Source organism: Clupea harengus, chromosome 19, assembly GCF_900700415.2.
Source record: "Clupea harengus chromosome 19, Ch_v2.0.2, whole genome shotgun sequence".
Classification (NCBI taxonomy): Eukaryota; Metazoa; Chordata; class Actinopteri; order Clupeiformes; family Clupeidae; genus Clupea; species Clupea harengus.
Window position 1 is genome coordinate 3271245 of NC_045170.1, and position 17131 is coordinate 3288375.

The 17131-nt window shown below is 40.6% G+C and overlaps 1 protein-coding gene and 1 long non-coding RNA gene across 2 annotated transcripts in view; one reads left to right on the plus strand and one right to left on the minus strand.

The window, feature by feature from the left end:
- The window catches only part of LOC116224951, a 10417-nt gene extending 1116 nt beyond the window's left edge, over positions 1-9301 (plus strand). Inside the window, exon 3 of the long non-coding RNA XR_004165815.2 lies at positions 9231-9301. This is a non-coding gene — a long non-coding RNA (uncharacterized LOC116224951). The remainder of the gene's footprint in view (positions 1-9230) is intronic.
- Positions 9302-13949: 4648 nt separating this feature from the next.
- The window catches only part of LOC116225070 (fucolectin-like), a 10165-nt gene continuing 6983 nt past the window's right edge, over positions 13950-17131 (minus strand). The window contains exon 3 of the mRNA XM_031586637.1: positions 13950-14106. Coding sequence (XP_031442497.1) covers positions 13950-14106 — 157 coding nt within the window. The remainder of the gene's footprint in view (positions 14107-17131) is intronic.

Here is a 17131-nt window from a genome sequence, read left to right on the forward strand (position 1 = left end):
TTGAAATCCTGCATACAGAGTTCTGCAAAAGTATCCTCCAGGTGCAGAGAAAAGCTCCCAACTCTGCATGTAGAGTAGCCTGGATACCAGACCGAACTTAGCCCCGCCCACAACATTTGAAGTCGGGAAGTTCGGTCTGGTGTCGCTCCGTTGGGGAGAAATTATCTCCGGACAGAAATTGCCGGACCAATCAAATTGTCAAGGCGGGCTTTATACGATGATGGACAGATGATCAACAGTAACGTAATCAACACACGGGTTGAATTCGTTTTCAACAAACATGGCTGCCGCTGGAGAGCTGAAATGTATAGATTCGAGTCCATTTAGACGTTGACAGTGCATTCATTTTGAAAGAGGAACAGAGAAACGCGATCAATGCATTTGTCAATCGAAAAGATGATTTTGCCTTCCTTCCTACGGGATCCGGTAGAAGTTTAATTTATCAGCTGGCCCTGGTCACATACTACGTTGTTCTGATTGGTTGTAGGTAACCAATTGAGCGAAGAGGCATTTTTTTCTCCTGGTTCGGTTGAAATACGCCCCATAATCACAGCCCAATGGAGTGGTATCAGACTCATATTCTGACTAGAATTATGAGTATGACATCGTCAGGCTACACGAAGAGCTGAATCAGGCCGACATCCTCTACTGTTAAATATTTAAAAAGCAAGCGCTACATTTGACCCACTCTCCTATGCTGCCGGGAGTTGAACCCACAAAGGAGTTCTCTCTGCCTACTTGTCCTGAGGCTGGGTGAACCATCAACCGCCCAGGTCATTACACCACACAACCACCTCAGCCTCAAGACTCATGCACTCAGGTAATTAGAGCCAACCAAATTATGATGAAAGAAAAAGACAAATCACTGGACAAAACTAACAAAATCCCAGAACAAAATGGAAACTAATGTAACTCTGACAGTACAGACAGTACACTGTGGGCAACCTACTTGACCTAAAAACTGAGGAGAACACAGATTGGGTGAGCACAACCTAGCAGTAGAAGTACTGGCACCGACGGGCCGGGCTGCCCACAGACGGGCAGAGCTGCCCACAGACGGGCAGAGCTGGCACAGACGGGCCGGGCTGTCCCACAGACGGGCAGAGCTGGCACAGACGGACCGGGCTGCGCACAGAGGAGAGCTTGTGTTCTTACTGTGACCGGGGAACAGTAGAGACAGAGCTGCACTTCCTAACTCACTGCAACCAATACCTACAAGTCTAAGAGACCAATATTTTGCAAAAATAATACACATTTTCTCAGAGTTCCTTTACCTAAGTGACCTGGAGAGACACCCGGCTCTACTAGGAGAGAGGGAGGACTGCTGTAGACTGGAGAGACTCTCACACACACACACACACACACACACACACACACACACACACACACACACACACACACACACACACACTACTGGGAGAGAGGGAGGACTGCTGTAGACTGGAGAGACTCACACACACACACACACACACACACACACACACACACACACACACACACACACTCTACTGGGAGAGAGGGAAGACTGCTGTAGACTGGCTCTACTGGGAGAGAGGGAGGACTGCTGTAGACTGGCAGCAAGATATTTAGCAGCCTACCATGAGCTCCACAGCTCTGTGAGCTGCATGTCCCACATGGCTAATACTTAATGTTTACTTATTAATAATGATCTTGTTATGTGTTAATATCCGATGTATAGTGTCAATATGCTTTGGTAATGTATGCAGTCATGCCAATAAAGCCATTTGAATTTGAGAGAGAGAGATGAATAAACAAAGAGAAATGTCCTAATTATTCCGTCTCAAGTGGGATTGCAGACATGTCAAAGCACCGTACATATAGTCTGACCAATCGAAGAGACGGGAGCGTCTCGCCATGGCAACAGGCTAAGACTGGTTGCTCCTCGACACACAGGAAGTGCTGCAAGGACAACAGGAAGTGTCCCGGCTCGGCCAGCCAGGGCCGATGAATTCCAGGAAGTTATTGTACTTTTGTGGAATGGGCTCTGGAATGGAATGTGTCTGCCTCTCTTTCTCTCTCTCTCTCTCTCTCTCTTTCTCTCTCTTTCTCTCTCTTTTTCTCTTTCACTCTCTTTCTCATAGGGCCTGGCTGTCAAGCAGGCTGCCGATTAAAGCCTTTGAAGATAATGTACACAGACACTCTCACTCACACACACACACAAGCACACACAGACACAGACACACAAACTCACACTCAATCACACACACCTCCCTCTCCACCTCAAAAGACAGGAAATTCATGAAACATGACAACATTAAAAATTAAAATGATTAAAAATGTTCTGATAGGAAAATAATGTGGGTTATAAAGTCAAAATAATGTTGGTTATAAAGTCACTGATATTTGGTTTTGGTGGTCTGCATCAGACCAGGGAGCACAGTGCAATCCTTAATGGATGACATGCTTATTTAATTGCTTAATTAATTGCTTCATTAAAATACAATTACAATTTAATTTAATTTTTTTGACTGTACATATACCGCACTGGAGGACACACACAAAACACACACACACATGAGATGCTTACATGCAGCACACACACACACATGCAACACACACAGATGAGATGCTTACCACCGTCAGCTTCAGTAATCACAGCCATCCTCTGAAGTACACAGATTGGAATAGAGAGGAATGCTAGCATAATAATAGAATAATTCACCGTTGAGTCGATGAGACACACACACACACAGAGATGGCCACTATCATTAACTACAGTCATATCAATGATACACACACACAGAGAGAGATGGCATTCCCACTATCATTACTGTACCTACAGTCATATCGATGACACACACACACAGAGAGATAGCCACTATCATTAAATACAGTCATATCAATGACACACACACACAGAGAGAGATAGTCACTACCATTACTGTACCTACAGTCATATCAATGATACACACACACAGAGAGAGATGGTCACTACCATTAAATACAGTCATATCAATGATACACACACACAGAGAGATAGTCACTACCATTACTGTACCTACAGTCATATCCATGATACACACACAAAGAGAGATGGTCACTATCATTACTGTACCTACAGTCATATCAATGATACACACACACAGAGAGATGGTCACTACCATTAAATACAGTCATATCAATGATACACACACACAGAGAGATAGTCACTACCATTACTGTACCTACAGTCATATCAATGACACACACACACAGAGAGATGGTCACTATCATTAACTACAGTCATATCAATGATACACACACACAGAGAGATGGTCACTACCATTACTGTACCTACAGTCATATCAATGATACACACACACAGAGAGATGGCCACTACCATTACTGTACCTACAGTCATATCAATGATACACACACACAGAGAGATGGTCACTATCATTAACTACAGTCATATCAATGATACACACACACAGAGAGAGAGATTGCCACTACCATTACTGTACCTACAGCCATATCAATGACACACACACACACAGAGAGATGGCCACTACCATTACCAGTGTTGTGCATGAACGCGTTCAAAAGAACCGATAGAGCAAGGTGCTGTGACCTATGACCCCCAGGTCCTGGGTTTGATTCTCAGGGCGCACACACAAATAAACAAACACACACTAATATACACACTAATGCACACACAAATACACACACTAATACATACACTAATATACACACGAAACACATACTAATATACACACGAAACACACACTAATACACACACTAATACACACTATCAAAGGTGTATCCGTACTGAAAGTCCCCTTGGCATCTGCGGTACCTAGGGGTTAAATACATTTTTGCCTGAAACAATTCTATAGACATTATAAAGTAGCCCTATGATTGATACCTTTGGACAGACTGAACATAAAATATAATGATATATGATATACAAATATATGATCTGCACAGACAACCCTGTGCTTTGAAAGTGTCCAGTGTGCAAAACTACATGTGATGACAATAAACCCTTTCTGTAAGTAGACTCTCCTGAATATAAACCCTTTCTGTAAGTAGACTTGACTATCAGTATCAAATATAGACACAGTGGTGTTAAGCAAAAGGAGGAGGAGATATCAATACGAACAAATTATGATGAATGGACCCGTCTTTTTAATAATTACATTAAAATGTAATTAATTTACACTCTACGATAGGAAAAAAGAGTTTAATGATGTTATAGCTAAGAAACGACCCAGCTAGCTTGCATTACCTAAAGCCTGTTGAGTTACCATGCCAACCAGCTCGACAGTTTAACTTGAACTTGAGCTTGCCAACTACCTTAATGTAACCGTTAGCTAGCTTGCAAAGATTTATCACTATTTCAAATACGTCTTGTAAATAGCATTTAGTAATTTCTTAGGCAAAATATCAGACCGATTGATATTCAGTTTTGTCCCTGTGTCAGTTCCTGATCTATATCTCTCCCTACCTTGGCATCCATCTATCTCTCTGCCATCTATATCTCTCCCTACCTTGGCATCCATCTATCTCTCTGCCATCTGCGCCATCTGACTGACAGAAGAGGGAGTTGATCTGCAAGGTAGGGAAACCCATTGACTTTATGAAGGGAAACCCTGTGAAAAACCAGAATTTTTAGACTTAATGGTTGGAGAGAAAAGATGTTTTTGTTGTCACGGTTTGAATTATTAAGACAGAGACGAAGTGAAAAAAATATACATTGCTGAAGATGGATGCAGTATAGCTGAGGATCCCCTGATGACACTGAAGAGCATACAGTATGTGCTATGTGCCGGGGGGGGGGGGGAGCCCTGGACAGAACCGGTCCAATTGGACCCCAGAACACGCCCCAGAATTACAAGTGAGGAAAGCTGGCAAGCACTGGTGTTCTGAGACAACTCTGCTCCCGTGCAGGCGCCTCCATAGCTGGTTATACCTGCCCGAGCCCTAATCCTCACCTTGTACCTCATGTGAAAGAGCCCTAACCCTCACCTCGTACCTCATGTGAAAGAGCCCTAATCCTCACCTCGTACCTCATGTGAAAGCTCCACTTCGCACTTTTCCTGTGAGCGGATTGGGTTTCCTCTGGCCCGCATTCTTCCGAGGGAGGACCTTGTTTGATCTTCCGTGGGAGGGGGGCGGGGGGGGGCTGCTACCTGACTAATTGGCCCGTGGTGGGCTCTCTCTCTTCTCCCCATTAGCGGGGCGATCACTCTGATGTCCTGGATTGTTCTTCCTGACAGTTACTCTTCCTAACGCGTGGACAGAGCTCCCCCCGGCCTCCTGGGGGTCGGAGGTGGGGGGTCAAAGGTGAACCCCACAGGCGGCTGCGCTCCAGTGGCAAACAAATTGTCCACAGATCACTCCCCCCCCCCCATACACACACACACACAGTGAAATCCTCCAAAGCCCCTACACACCCAAAACAAACAGAAACCTCACCTTTGGCTAGACCTGTCGCCATTCGACATCTTTTTTTCAAAAGGCCTCTGATCATTTATGTGAATACACCCACAAACAATCTCTCTTTGCAGGCCCATAGAAATACTATGACACAATATAACAGAATTTGTTCTAAGGATGACATTAGCCAACTAAGACGTTCTTTCGGGATCTAACGGCTCGCCAGCTGCTGACAGATGTGGCATGTCTGTCGGCTGGGGGGTGTCTGTTTGTGTGTGTTTGGTGTAGCAAATTGCATGTTGGTTGGCGCTGATGATGTGTTTGTCAATGGAGAGGTTAACAGGTCTGACCTCAGGGTTCTTTTATCGCCTTGACAGCCAGGTAAAGGCGGGAGGAAGATTCAACATCAGCTCTTAGTTAAAAGAGTTAAAAATAACACTACGCGGTCTGGAGAAGGGACAAACAACAGTTCGAAAAGAGAGGTGGAAATGTTTTAACATTTCATTTCTTATAAATATATTTTCACTCTCTGTAGAAAATTTCTCCTCATGGTCCTCATAGCTGTCCGTTGTGTGTGTGCGTTCAGAAGAAATGTTACTGTGTATAAGGGAAACAAACAAAGGATCTTAGGCCGAGCAAAATAACTATTCAAGCCAATCGACAACATCACATCAGGAGCCCTGAAGTGAGGGGGTGTATTTCATTGGCTGTTGAGTTCAAATATTTAAAAAAAATCGCGGAATGTGCCTTTAAAGGTTAACCTTGGATGACCTTTGTGGTGATGAGCTTTCCCTATGAGACAAGAGGAGCGGGGCTGGGGCAAGGTGCCCACATGAGGTTGGCATGCCCGTCGCGCCCGCTGAACTGTGCCAACTCTCATCCCGCCGTGGCCAGAACCCCAAAATAGCACATGGCTCCTGCGCTGATTGTTTACGCTGAAGACGCATTTCGATGAAAACAAACAAAGAGGATTATTTCTGAAATAAAAGAAAACAAATAAAGAACAAATCGGCGGTTGGCTTATTTTACTGACATTCATTTTTTTTTTGTTGCATAGATAAACATTAGGTGAATCTGTGCTGTAGAAAAGTAATCAATGTAGATTATAGATTGTTGTCATCGTTTTTTTATTTTGGGTTTTATTTAGATTAATAGGTTTATCTCTCACCTAAAATTCTACAGGGAAAGTGAATCACAGAGTTGGTCGTAACTTCGACTACATCCATAATAAAAGAGTTCATATCTTGGTTCATTGAAGTTGAGGACTGAGTTGAGAACTCTTTTTGTTTGTTTGTTTGTTTTTTCTATTTTCTAACTGTCTGGTTGTGTAAATCTCAGTAAAACAATGTTGGGTGTTATCTGCTGTTATGATAAATGAATAAACTATGGTGACTGGTGATTTTTTTGACCAAAGCCCACACACATGAGGTTGCACTAGGTGAAGATCAGATCATTTCATTTAGAAATAAACTGGACTGCATGAGACTTCCAGGAAAGATGCTTAGTCTATGCACAATGAGATAATGTTTCTGTTCTAAGTAGCAAGGTAATTTGCCTCATTGTTGGTTTGGACATCTTTGGAACATTTGACCAGTCACCCCCATAGACTCCAGTGAATTCATAATCATAACACATCAATAGTTTGGCATTATTCACTCATATCTAGCTTGTCCATCCAGAACAAACACCTTGCATGGTTTCATGTTCTGCAAGATGCAGCCTTTCATGAAGTTGGTACTTCATATGTACTAAGATAATGACTTTGAGAAAGGCTCTCTGAAGTAGGAAGACTTACACTTTAACACGTTTTTTGCTGTAAGAGACCAATGTAGTTTTAGAACTCACTTTGAACTTCACGAGATATGGAATGGCCCAGCATCTTGCCTGGCATATGAGGGCCTATGTTTGCGGAGCATGTGCCAACACATCCCATATTTTCCCAAAATATCTCAGACCCGATTATTTATATTTTAAATTCCAATCTCTTAAGATTCAGCTCTATATAGGATGATGGTGTGTAGAAGAAATGTCTTTGCAATGGCAGAAGGTGAACTCGAAGTTCCACTTGTTTTCTTAATATGGATACGTGCTGCCATCTAGTGTTAGTAAAAATAACTGCCTCAACAGAATTTCTTAAGTCAACAGCAGAAATGGTTTCTACATCCACATTTGCCAGGTTGAACTCCTCAAAGCCTCAGTTATGAAAGATATAAAAAATAACACCCTCAGTCAATAAGGATGGAAGTAGTCAATCAATATACTTCAAATGTCCCTATACATTTTTAACTTTAAACATTCTTGTGATCATGGTAATTATGCATTTCTGTTGAAGAGGCTGAGCTCTCAAAGTCACTAAGGTGATATCTCCAGTTCCCATTCCAAAGCTTTCAGAACTGACTGAGTAAAGATCCTATAGACATACTGTATGTGCAAAAGCTGCATGAATGAGCAATAAGGTTTAGAAGACGTTTACAAAGACATTAAAAAAAGGTGTGAATAATGTGCTGATGGGGTGACACGTGTGAAAGAGCAGGGTTTCAGTCCCTCCTTAACTTCCTCATGATACTACTTCACCTCTACAGACTCATACTCAGTGTGTGGTCGCTAAGCTGACACGTCTCTCATTAGTGCACAATAATCATTATTAACTAGCGTCAGAATGGACCATGTCTATGGGAATATGAATGCGCCTGCAGTCAGGAAGGACAGTAAGTAACATCAGATTTGACTCTTGCAACCAGCTGTTAAAGATTAAACATGGTACAAATACTGTTCATAGGCTATCGTGTATATCTTGTAATATTTGTTACTGTATTTCAGCTGTAGGAAGCAAAAATGATTCATTAGATGAGGTAAAGATGTAGTTATTAATTCATTAATTGATGAGTTTTATTTCACAGTGTCTGGCTCCAGGCTCCCTGAGGCCACAGATCCTCTGTGTGCCGGTGGCGGAGAAGGAGAAGTTTCCAAGTCCAGAAGGGTTGCGCTGCTTCCTCTGGCTCTTGGCCTCGGCCTCGGCCTGCTTTTCACCCTTCCAGCTCTTGCTGCAGTGGTACACCTCTGTGAGTTTCAAATTAAAATTCAAAAGTGCTTTATTCACATCACAAATAGAACACTTACATTGCCAACGCAGTCATTAGATACAAAAAACAACAAATCAAAACATAAACATAGATACAGAGGTAGGGTAGGCTCAGGTGATTAGTTGAATAGAAGTATAATCATTTCCTGCTACATTATGGTAATTATCTAGTACTTACATCTGAGTTCCTCTTAGTGCTTGTACACATTTTGGTCACACTTTGTTTGGATGGTTCCCTACAGACTGTCGCCTGATGCTCAGATTACGAAGAAAGTATCTGTTGAAACTCTTTTAAACTACAGTTTATGGTTAAGGTTAGGAGGAAAGTTTGGTTAAAGAGATGTTCAGTGAACAATTAGAAAGATTGAACTTGAATTTCAACAAACCATCCGTGAAGTCTCTTGAGGCGGATTGTCCAAACCCAGTGGTGTGAATATCTCTTCCTGCTCACTCAGAGCTGTTTATTTTCGCCTGTGGTCGATCTTATTGCAGCTGCATGCATGTGTGAGGTTGCCCCTGTCCCTAGCATCCTTCCTCCCCTCAGTTTTTTTCACATTACAGGAAGCGTTTAAATAAATGGCGAAAGAGATGTGAAATACATCTTTTTATGTAATGTAACAATCCATAATTAATACAACATTTCTGAATATCAGCAGAGTGGTAATATGCCAGTGCCTTTGTGGTGTATAACGCATGGATTTCCTGTATGGTATAGTGTAACACATGCATGATTCTGCCCCCTAAATGATTGCATTGTATGCATACTTAGATACCAATGAACAAGCAAAGCTTCATCGGATGGAAAAACTGCACAGGAATTTGTCCACAACCTTGAATACCACTGGTGAGTTTGCTGGACACTACTGCTTTTCCTGTCTTTTTTGTATTATTATTTGGATGATAGTGACCTTGTATAACATGCCAAAAAGATAGAAGGTGAACTGAAAGTTTTGTCCGCTTCTGCAATGTCACACTCTCCAACTTCAATGGTCTTTTTTATAGACTTAATTGCAGGGGTAGAGGACCTGCTTGTCAAGCACAAACATTTGTTGACCCTCCAGATGTCTTTTGATGGTAAGTTTCAAATAAAGATTATGCATTTAGTCAAATGTGAAACAAGCATAGAAAGAACTTTCCACCTCCCCCAGAGAGTTTAAGAAGGGTATTTTTAATGACAATTGCTGACTTTCATTAAATGCAAACAGCATGGTGTTTGAGATGATGATACACAGTACTCTAAATTGGTAAAACATGGTGACAGCACTACCCACTGATCAGTGTTGTCATGTGTGTTTGTAGCCACCTCTGGTTGTAGGGTCTGTCCTGATGGGTGGGCTCACAACAGTGGGAAGTGCTACCTCTTCTCCTCCACTGGAAAGACCTGGAGTCAGAGTCGAGATCACTGCATCACATTAGGGGGGCATCTGGCCATTGTGAACAGTCAAGAGGAACAGGTGAAGTAAAAGGGTGTTTTATTCCTTATTGCATCCTATGCATTTTTTCAGAAGAAATGTTTTAAGTTGCCCATAGCGTGATTAACATATCAAAGTATCCTTTAGTGAAAGTATAGTCTCTTATTTTTTACAAGGTTTATTTAAGTACATTTGATATATTGCTGAATATGTTCTTTTAAGTTGGTACTTGTTATTATTTTTGTTTTGTAAAAAAGCATAGAGATGGTTTGGGCTTTTTCATGTAGTTATACCATTTAGGAATACATATCTGTGATCTCTCCCATTAGAAATTTCTATCCCAAAGTGCCATTGAGGCTTTCTACTGGATGGGACTGAGTGACCTGGAGACAGAGGGACAGTGGATTTGGGTGGACAGCACACCTCTTAATGAGACTGGAGCAGTGTAAGACATGCCTCATACGATCTCAACACAACCACATCACACTTACTTATATGTGTCAATAGTCTACATACTGTTCCATGTACAATGATGTAAACATGCAGTGATACATTCAAATGTATCGATCTGGTTGTGCTGTTCAGCAGTGAATAGAGGCGCTGCTACTGTCCTGCTATTCTGATGGTTACACTTGTAAGCACACCAAACTTGTGCTTGTCAGTCAGACGCAGCACAAAGACTATGATGGCTGTAGGTTTGACACAGAACAGCCTCACTGTCATTGCAGATGCAGAATTGTGTTTGTGCTGCTGCCCCTTCTTCAGTGAACTTAGAGACGTACAGATATGTAGTATAACTGTTCATCATCTTCCATACAGAGCATGTCTACATCATGGTGCATTGTGTTTACTCCATCCACCCTGTTTGTTCACAGATTCTGGGGGAAAAGGTCTGATGGACAGGATGAACCAGATAACTGGAAGGAGAAAGACCCTTCTGGGGAGAACTGTGCACTTGTCTCCAAATTTAAAGGCTGGCGTGACAACTCCTGCAAGAGTCTGTGGAAATTTGTGTGTGAGACGGTAGCCACCGATTAGACTGGATTAGATTGAATATTCAGCTGCTACATATGGAGGCTTTAAAAAAATCTTTTCATTAAATGTACACAGTTATTGCTACAATATGTTTGTAAGGAACCACTTTCCAGACCAACAAAGGTTTATGCGTGTTCTCCTTTCTGTGCTTTGCTGAAACGCAATATTTTATTAAAGGACCCTATCTTGGTGAATGGAATTAATCCGACTCCACTCAATTTAGGAACTCAGCCTAAGTCCCTGTTCTTTTCATGTTATTTCTGGGAATATATCTGAGTTCTTGGCCCGGACTATTCAATATTTTTTCCTTCATTCAATATAGATTATAGATTGTTTATTTAGGTTTATCTGTCACCCATAACGACATTTCAAATGCCGATGGTGATTGGTGATTTTGCACCTTTGACCAAAGCCCACAGGTTTATGCATGTTCTTCTTTCTGTGCTTTGCTGAAATGCAATATTTTATTAAAGGACCCTATCTTGATGAATGGAATTAATCCATCTCCACTCAATTTAGGAACTCAGCCTTCGTCCCTGTTCTTTTAATGCTATTTCTTGCAGTTGCCGATGGTGATTGGTGATTTTGCACCTTTGACCAAAGCCCATACACATGAGGTTGCACTGGGTTAAGATTGGATAATTTCATTTAGAAAAAAACTGGACTGCATGAGTGATAGAGAAATTTAATGAGCACATTGTTATTGTATTTTAATCTGCTTGCTTATCCTGTGTGCTGAGGCCTACAGGAGGCCTACCCTCTTGCTGAGGCAAACTACCTGTTTTTGTATTGATAGTCATGCATACCGCTCTTCTCTCAAGGACATATTCTGAGATCACTGCTGTAACTTCTGTAGCGATGGGATGGGAGAATACTGCCCTTTGTTTGTCATGAAACCTGTTTTTTATGCTCACATATAGGCTGGCTGCGTCCAGCTTTTCTTTGGAGTTTGTTCATGATATTTGGTTGTGACACTCTCCCTCTTTTGCAAAAGATAAAGCGCTGAAATTCTGATTGCTGGTCTCTGTCTTATTAATATTAATGTCTTAGTATAATTTATCTAACAATGAGACTCCAAGGAAAGATGCTTAGTCTATGTACAATGAGATAATGTTTCTGTTCTAAGTAGCAAGGTAATTTGCCTCATTGTTGGTTTGACATTGTTCACTCATATCTAGCTTGTCCATCCAGAACAAACACCTTGCATGGTTTCATTTTCTGCAAGATGCAGCATTTCATGACTTGACTACTGGAACACCCTCCTAACGGGCCTGCCGGGTTGCGTGGTGAAACCACTACAGATGATCCAGAACGTGGCGGCGCGTCTGGTGTTCAACCAACCGAAGAGGGCACACGTCACCCCGCTACTCATTGAGCTCCACTGGCTGCCGGTAGCTGCTCGCATTAAGTTCAAGTCACTTATGCTTGCCTACAGAGTGCTTGCTGGTTCTGCTCCCACCTACCTAAATGCTCTTGTAAGGGCAAATGTTACACCCAGGACGCTGCGCTCGTCTAGTGAGTGTTGTTTGGCACTGCCGTCTGTGCAAGCACGGCAATCCAGACTATTCTCATTTGTAGTTCCACGTTGGTGGAATTAACTGCCTAGCACTACCAGAGCAGGGGCGTCCCTTTCTACCTTTAAGAAGCTTTTGAAGACCCAACTCTTCAGAGAGCACCTCCCTTCCTAACTGCCACCTTGACTAGTGCTTAACTTGCACTTCAGCAGTTACATTCCTGCACTTCTTTTTCTTTCTATGTTGTTTTTCTATTTCTTATGTAAAGTAGTATTTATTGTTACACCAGGTTTTTATTGCTCTTAGCTTGACTGTTCTCTCCCTTGTACGTCACTTTGGACAAAAGCGTCTGCTAAATGACTAAATGTAAATGTAAATGAAGTTGGTACTTCATATGTACTAAGATGATGACTTTGAGAAAGGCTCTCTGAAGTAGGAAGACTTACACTTTGACACGTGTTTGCTGTAAGACACCAATGTAGATTTAGAACTCACTTTGACTTCACAAGCTATGGAATGGCCCAGCCTCTTGCCTGTGCTGCTAAGACATGCTTATACCATATGAGGGCCTATGTTTGCGGAGCCTGTTCCAACATATCCCATATTTTCCTAAAATATTTTAGACCCGATTATTTATATTTTATATTCCAATCTCTTAAGATTCAGCTCTGTATAGGATGATGGTGTGTAGAAGAAATGTCTTTGCAATGGCAGGAGGTGACCTCGAAGTTCCACTTGTTTTCTTAATATGGATACGTGCTGCTATCTAGTGTTAGCAAAAAGAACTGCCTTAACAGCAGAAATGGTTTCTACATCCACATTTGCCAGGTTTAACTACTCAAAGCCTCAGTCATGAAATATCATATAACAACCTCAGTCAATAATGATGAAGGTGGTCAATCAATATTCTTCAAATGTCCCTATACATTTTTAACTTTAAACATCCTTGTGATCATGGTAATTATGCATTTGTGTTGAAGAGGCTGAGCTCTCAAAGTCACTAAGGTGATATCTCCAGTTCCCATTCCAAAGCTTTGAGAACTGACTGAGTAAAGATCCTATAGACATACTGTATGTGCAAAAGCTGCATGATTGAGCAATAAGGTTCAGAAGACATTTACGAAGAGAGTAAAACAAAGGTGTGAATAAAGCGCTGATGTGGTGAGACGTGTGAAAGGGCAGGGTTTCAGTCCCCCCTTAACTTCCTGTAGTCTGTAGAGGTCTTACTCAGTGTGTGATCGCTAAGCTGACACGTCTCTCATTAGCGCACATCAATCATTATTATACTGGTGTCAGAATGGACCGTGTCTATGGGAATATTAATGCGCCTGCAGTCAGGAAGAACAGTAAGTGACATCCGATTTGACTCTTGCAACCGGCTATTAAAGATTAATCATGGTACAAATACTGTTTATAGGCTATCGTGTATGTCTTGTCATATTTGTTACTGTATTTCAGCTGTAGGAAGCAAAAATGATTCATTAGATGAGGTAAAGATGTAGTTATTAATTCATTAATTGATGAGTTTTATTTCACACAGTGTCTGGCTCCAGGCTCACTGAGGCCACAGATCCTCCGTGTGCCGGTGGCGGAGAAGGAGAAGTTTCCAAGTCCAGAAGGGTTGCGCTGCTTCCTTTGGCTCTTGGTATCGGCCTCGGCCTGCTTTTCACCCTTCCAGCTCTTGCTGCAGTGATACACCTCTGTGAGTTTTAAATTCAAATTCAAAAGTGCCTTATTCACATGACAAATAGAACACTTGCATTGCCAACGCAGTCATTAGATACAAAGAACAACAAATCAAAACATAAACATAGATACAGAGGCAGGGTAGGCACAGATGATTAGTTTTATAGAAGTATAATAATTTTCTGCTCACACTTTATTTCATGGTACATTATGGTAATTATCTAGTTCTTACATCCGTGTTCCTTTTAGTGCTTGTGCTTGTACACATTTTGGTCACACTTTGTTTGGATGGTTTCCTATAGACTGTCTACAGATGCTCAGATTACAAACAAAGTATCTGTTGAAACTCTTTTAACTAATTTATGGTAACGGTGATGTTCAGTGAACAATTAGAAAGATTTAACTTGAATTTCAACAAACCATCTGTGAAGTCTCTTGAGGCGGACTGTCCAAACCCAGTGGTGTAAATATCTCTGCCTGTTCACCTCAGAGAGGTTTATTTTAAGCTCTGGTCTTATTGCAGCTAAATGCATTTGTGTGGTTGCCCCTGTGTCTGGCATACTTCCTCACCTCAGATCTTTTTCACATTACAGGAAGTGTTTAAATAAATGTCAAAAGAGATGTGAAATACATCTTCATATGTAATGTAACAATCCATAATTAATACAAAAAATTCTGAATGAAATTAATTCTGAATATGCCAGTGTGGGCCAGGCAAAGTAACCCATTTTGGAGCCAAAAATAGAATTCATTGTAAAAGATTTTTTTTCAGCATAGATCATTTCTATGAGGTGTCCAGAACAACATACTACAAGTCCTAAGAAATCCTAGTTGAGGAAGTATGTTTAATTCTCATCAATCTGAGATCTGTGCCAATAATGCATGGCAAAAATACACCTCAAAAATGTAATTTTTTCCTTTACTCCTATCAAAATAAAACTTTACACAATGAAAGTACCCATGAAAAGTAACTTTGTTTGTATTACAAGTTTCTTTGAAAATGAATTTTAATATGCAAATGAGCTATACACTAATCGAATATGCCCAAAATACACCCAAATAGGCTTCATTTTTTCCTTTACTCCTACCACAATAAAACTTTACATAGTAAAAGTATACATGTAAAGTGACTTTTTTTCTATTACAAGTTTCTTTTGAAATGAATTTGAATAATCACATGAGCACACTTATTGAATATGTCCTAATTGCATAGGCAGAAACACCATACCCCTGGCAGGTACTACCAAGCCAGGCAATTTTCAGGTTAGAGGCCAGTCTAAAAGCAGCATTGCTATCTCCCATTGGCAGTAGGATGATTGGATAAAGATTGGGCCGATGTATTTGTCATACATATGAATGGTGTTTTTGCCTATGGACATATTCAATAAGTGTGTGTGCATATTCAAATTCATTTAAAAAGAAACTTGTAATACAAAAAATGTTACTTTTCATGTATACTTTTACTATGTAAAGTTTTATTGTGGTAGGAGTAAAGGAAAAAAATAAGCCTATTTGGGTGTATTTTGGGCATATTCGATTAGTGTATAGCTCATTTGAATATTCAAATTCATTTTCAAAGAAACTTGTAATACAAAAATGTTTACTTTTCATGGGTACTTACATTGTGTAAAGTTTCATTTTGATACGAGTAAAGGAAAAATTACATTTTTGAGGTGTATTTTTGCCATGCATTATTAGCACACATCTCAGATTGATGAGAATTAAACATATTTCCTCAACGAGGATTTCTTAGGACTTTTAGTATGTTGTTCTGGACACCTCATAGAAATGATCTATGCTGAAAAAAATTATTTTACAATTAGTCTGTCGTAAAACGCTACTTTGCCTGGACTAGTACCTTTATGACGTATAATGCATGGCTTTCCTGTATGGTATAGTGTAACACATGCATGATTCTGACCCCTAAATGATTGCATTGTATGCATACTTTGGTAGATACCAATGAACAAGCAAAGCTTCATCTGATGGAAAAACTGCACAGGGATCTGTCAGCAACCTTGAATACCACCGGTGAGTTTGCTGGACACTGCTGCTTTTCCTATCTTTTTTGTATTATTATTGGATGTCAGGGACCTTGTATAACATGCCATAAAGATAGAAGGTGAACTGAACTGAAAGTTTTGTCCACTTCTGCAATGTCACACTCTCCAACTGACATGGTCTTTTTTATAGACTTAATTGGAGGGGTAGAGGAACTGCTTGTCAAGCACAAACATTTGTTGACCCTCCAAATGTCTTTTGATGGTAAGTTCAAATAAAGATTATGCATTTAGTCAAATGTGAAACAAGCATAGAAAGAACTTTCCACTTCTCCCAGAGAGTTTATGAAGGGTATTTTTAGCAATAAAACAAATAAATACAGAGATATGGGTAGGCACAGATGATTAGTTTAATAGAAGTATAATCATTTTCTTCTCACACTTTATTTCATGGTACATTATGGTAATTATCTAGTTCTTACATCCGTGTTCCTTTTAGTGCTTGAGCTTGTACACATTTTGGTCACACTGTGTTTAGATGGTTTTCTACAGACAGTCTACAGATGCTCAGATTACAAACAAAGTATCTGTTGGAACTTTTTTAACTACAGTTTATGGTTAAGGTGATGTTCAGTGAACAATTAGAAAGATTTAACTTGAATTTCAACAAACCATCTGTGAAGTCTCTGGAGGCGAACTGTCCAAACCCAGTGGTGTAAATATCTCTGCCTGTTCACCTCAGAGAGGTTTATTTTAAGCTCTGGTCTTATTGCAGCTAAATGCATTTGTGTGGTTGCCCCTGTGTCTGGCATACTTCCTCACCTCAGATCTTTTTCACATTACAGGAAGCATTTTAAAAAATGGCAAAAGAGATGTGAAATACATCTTCATATGTAATGTAACGATCCATAATTAATAAAAAAATTCTGAATGAAATTAATTCTGAATATGCCAGTGCCTTTATGATGTATAATGCATGGATTTCCTGTATGGTATAGTGTAACACATGCATGATTCTGACCC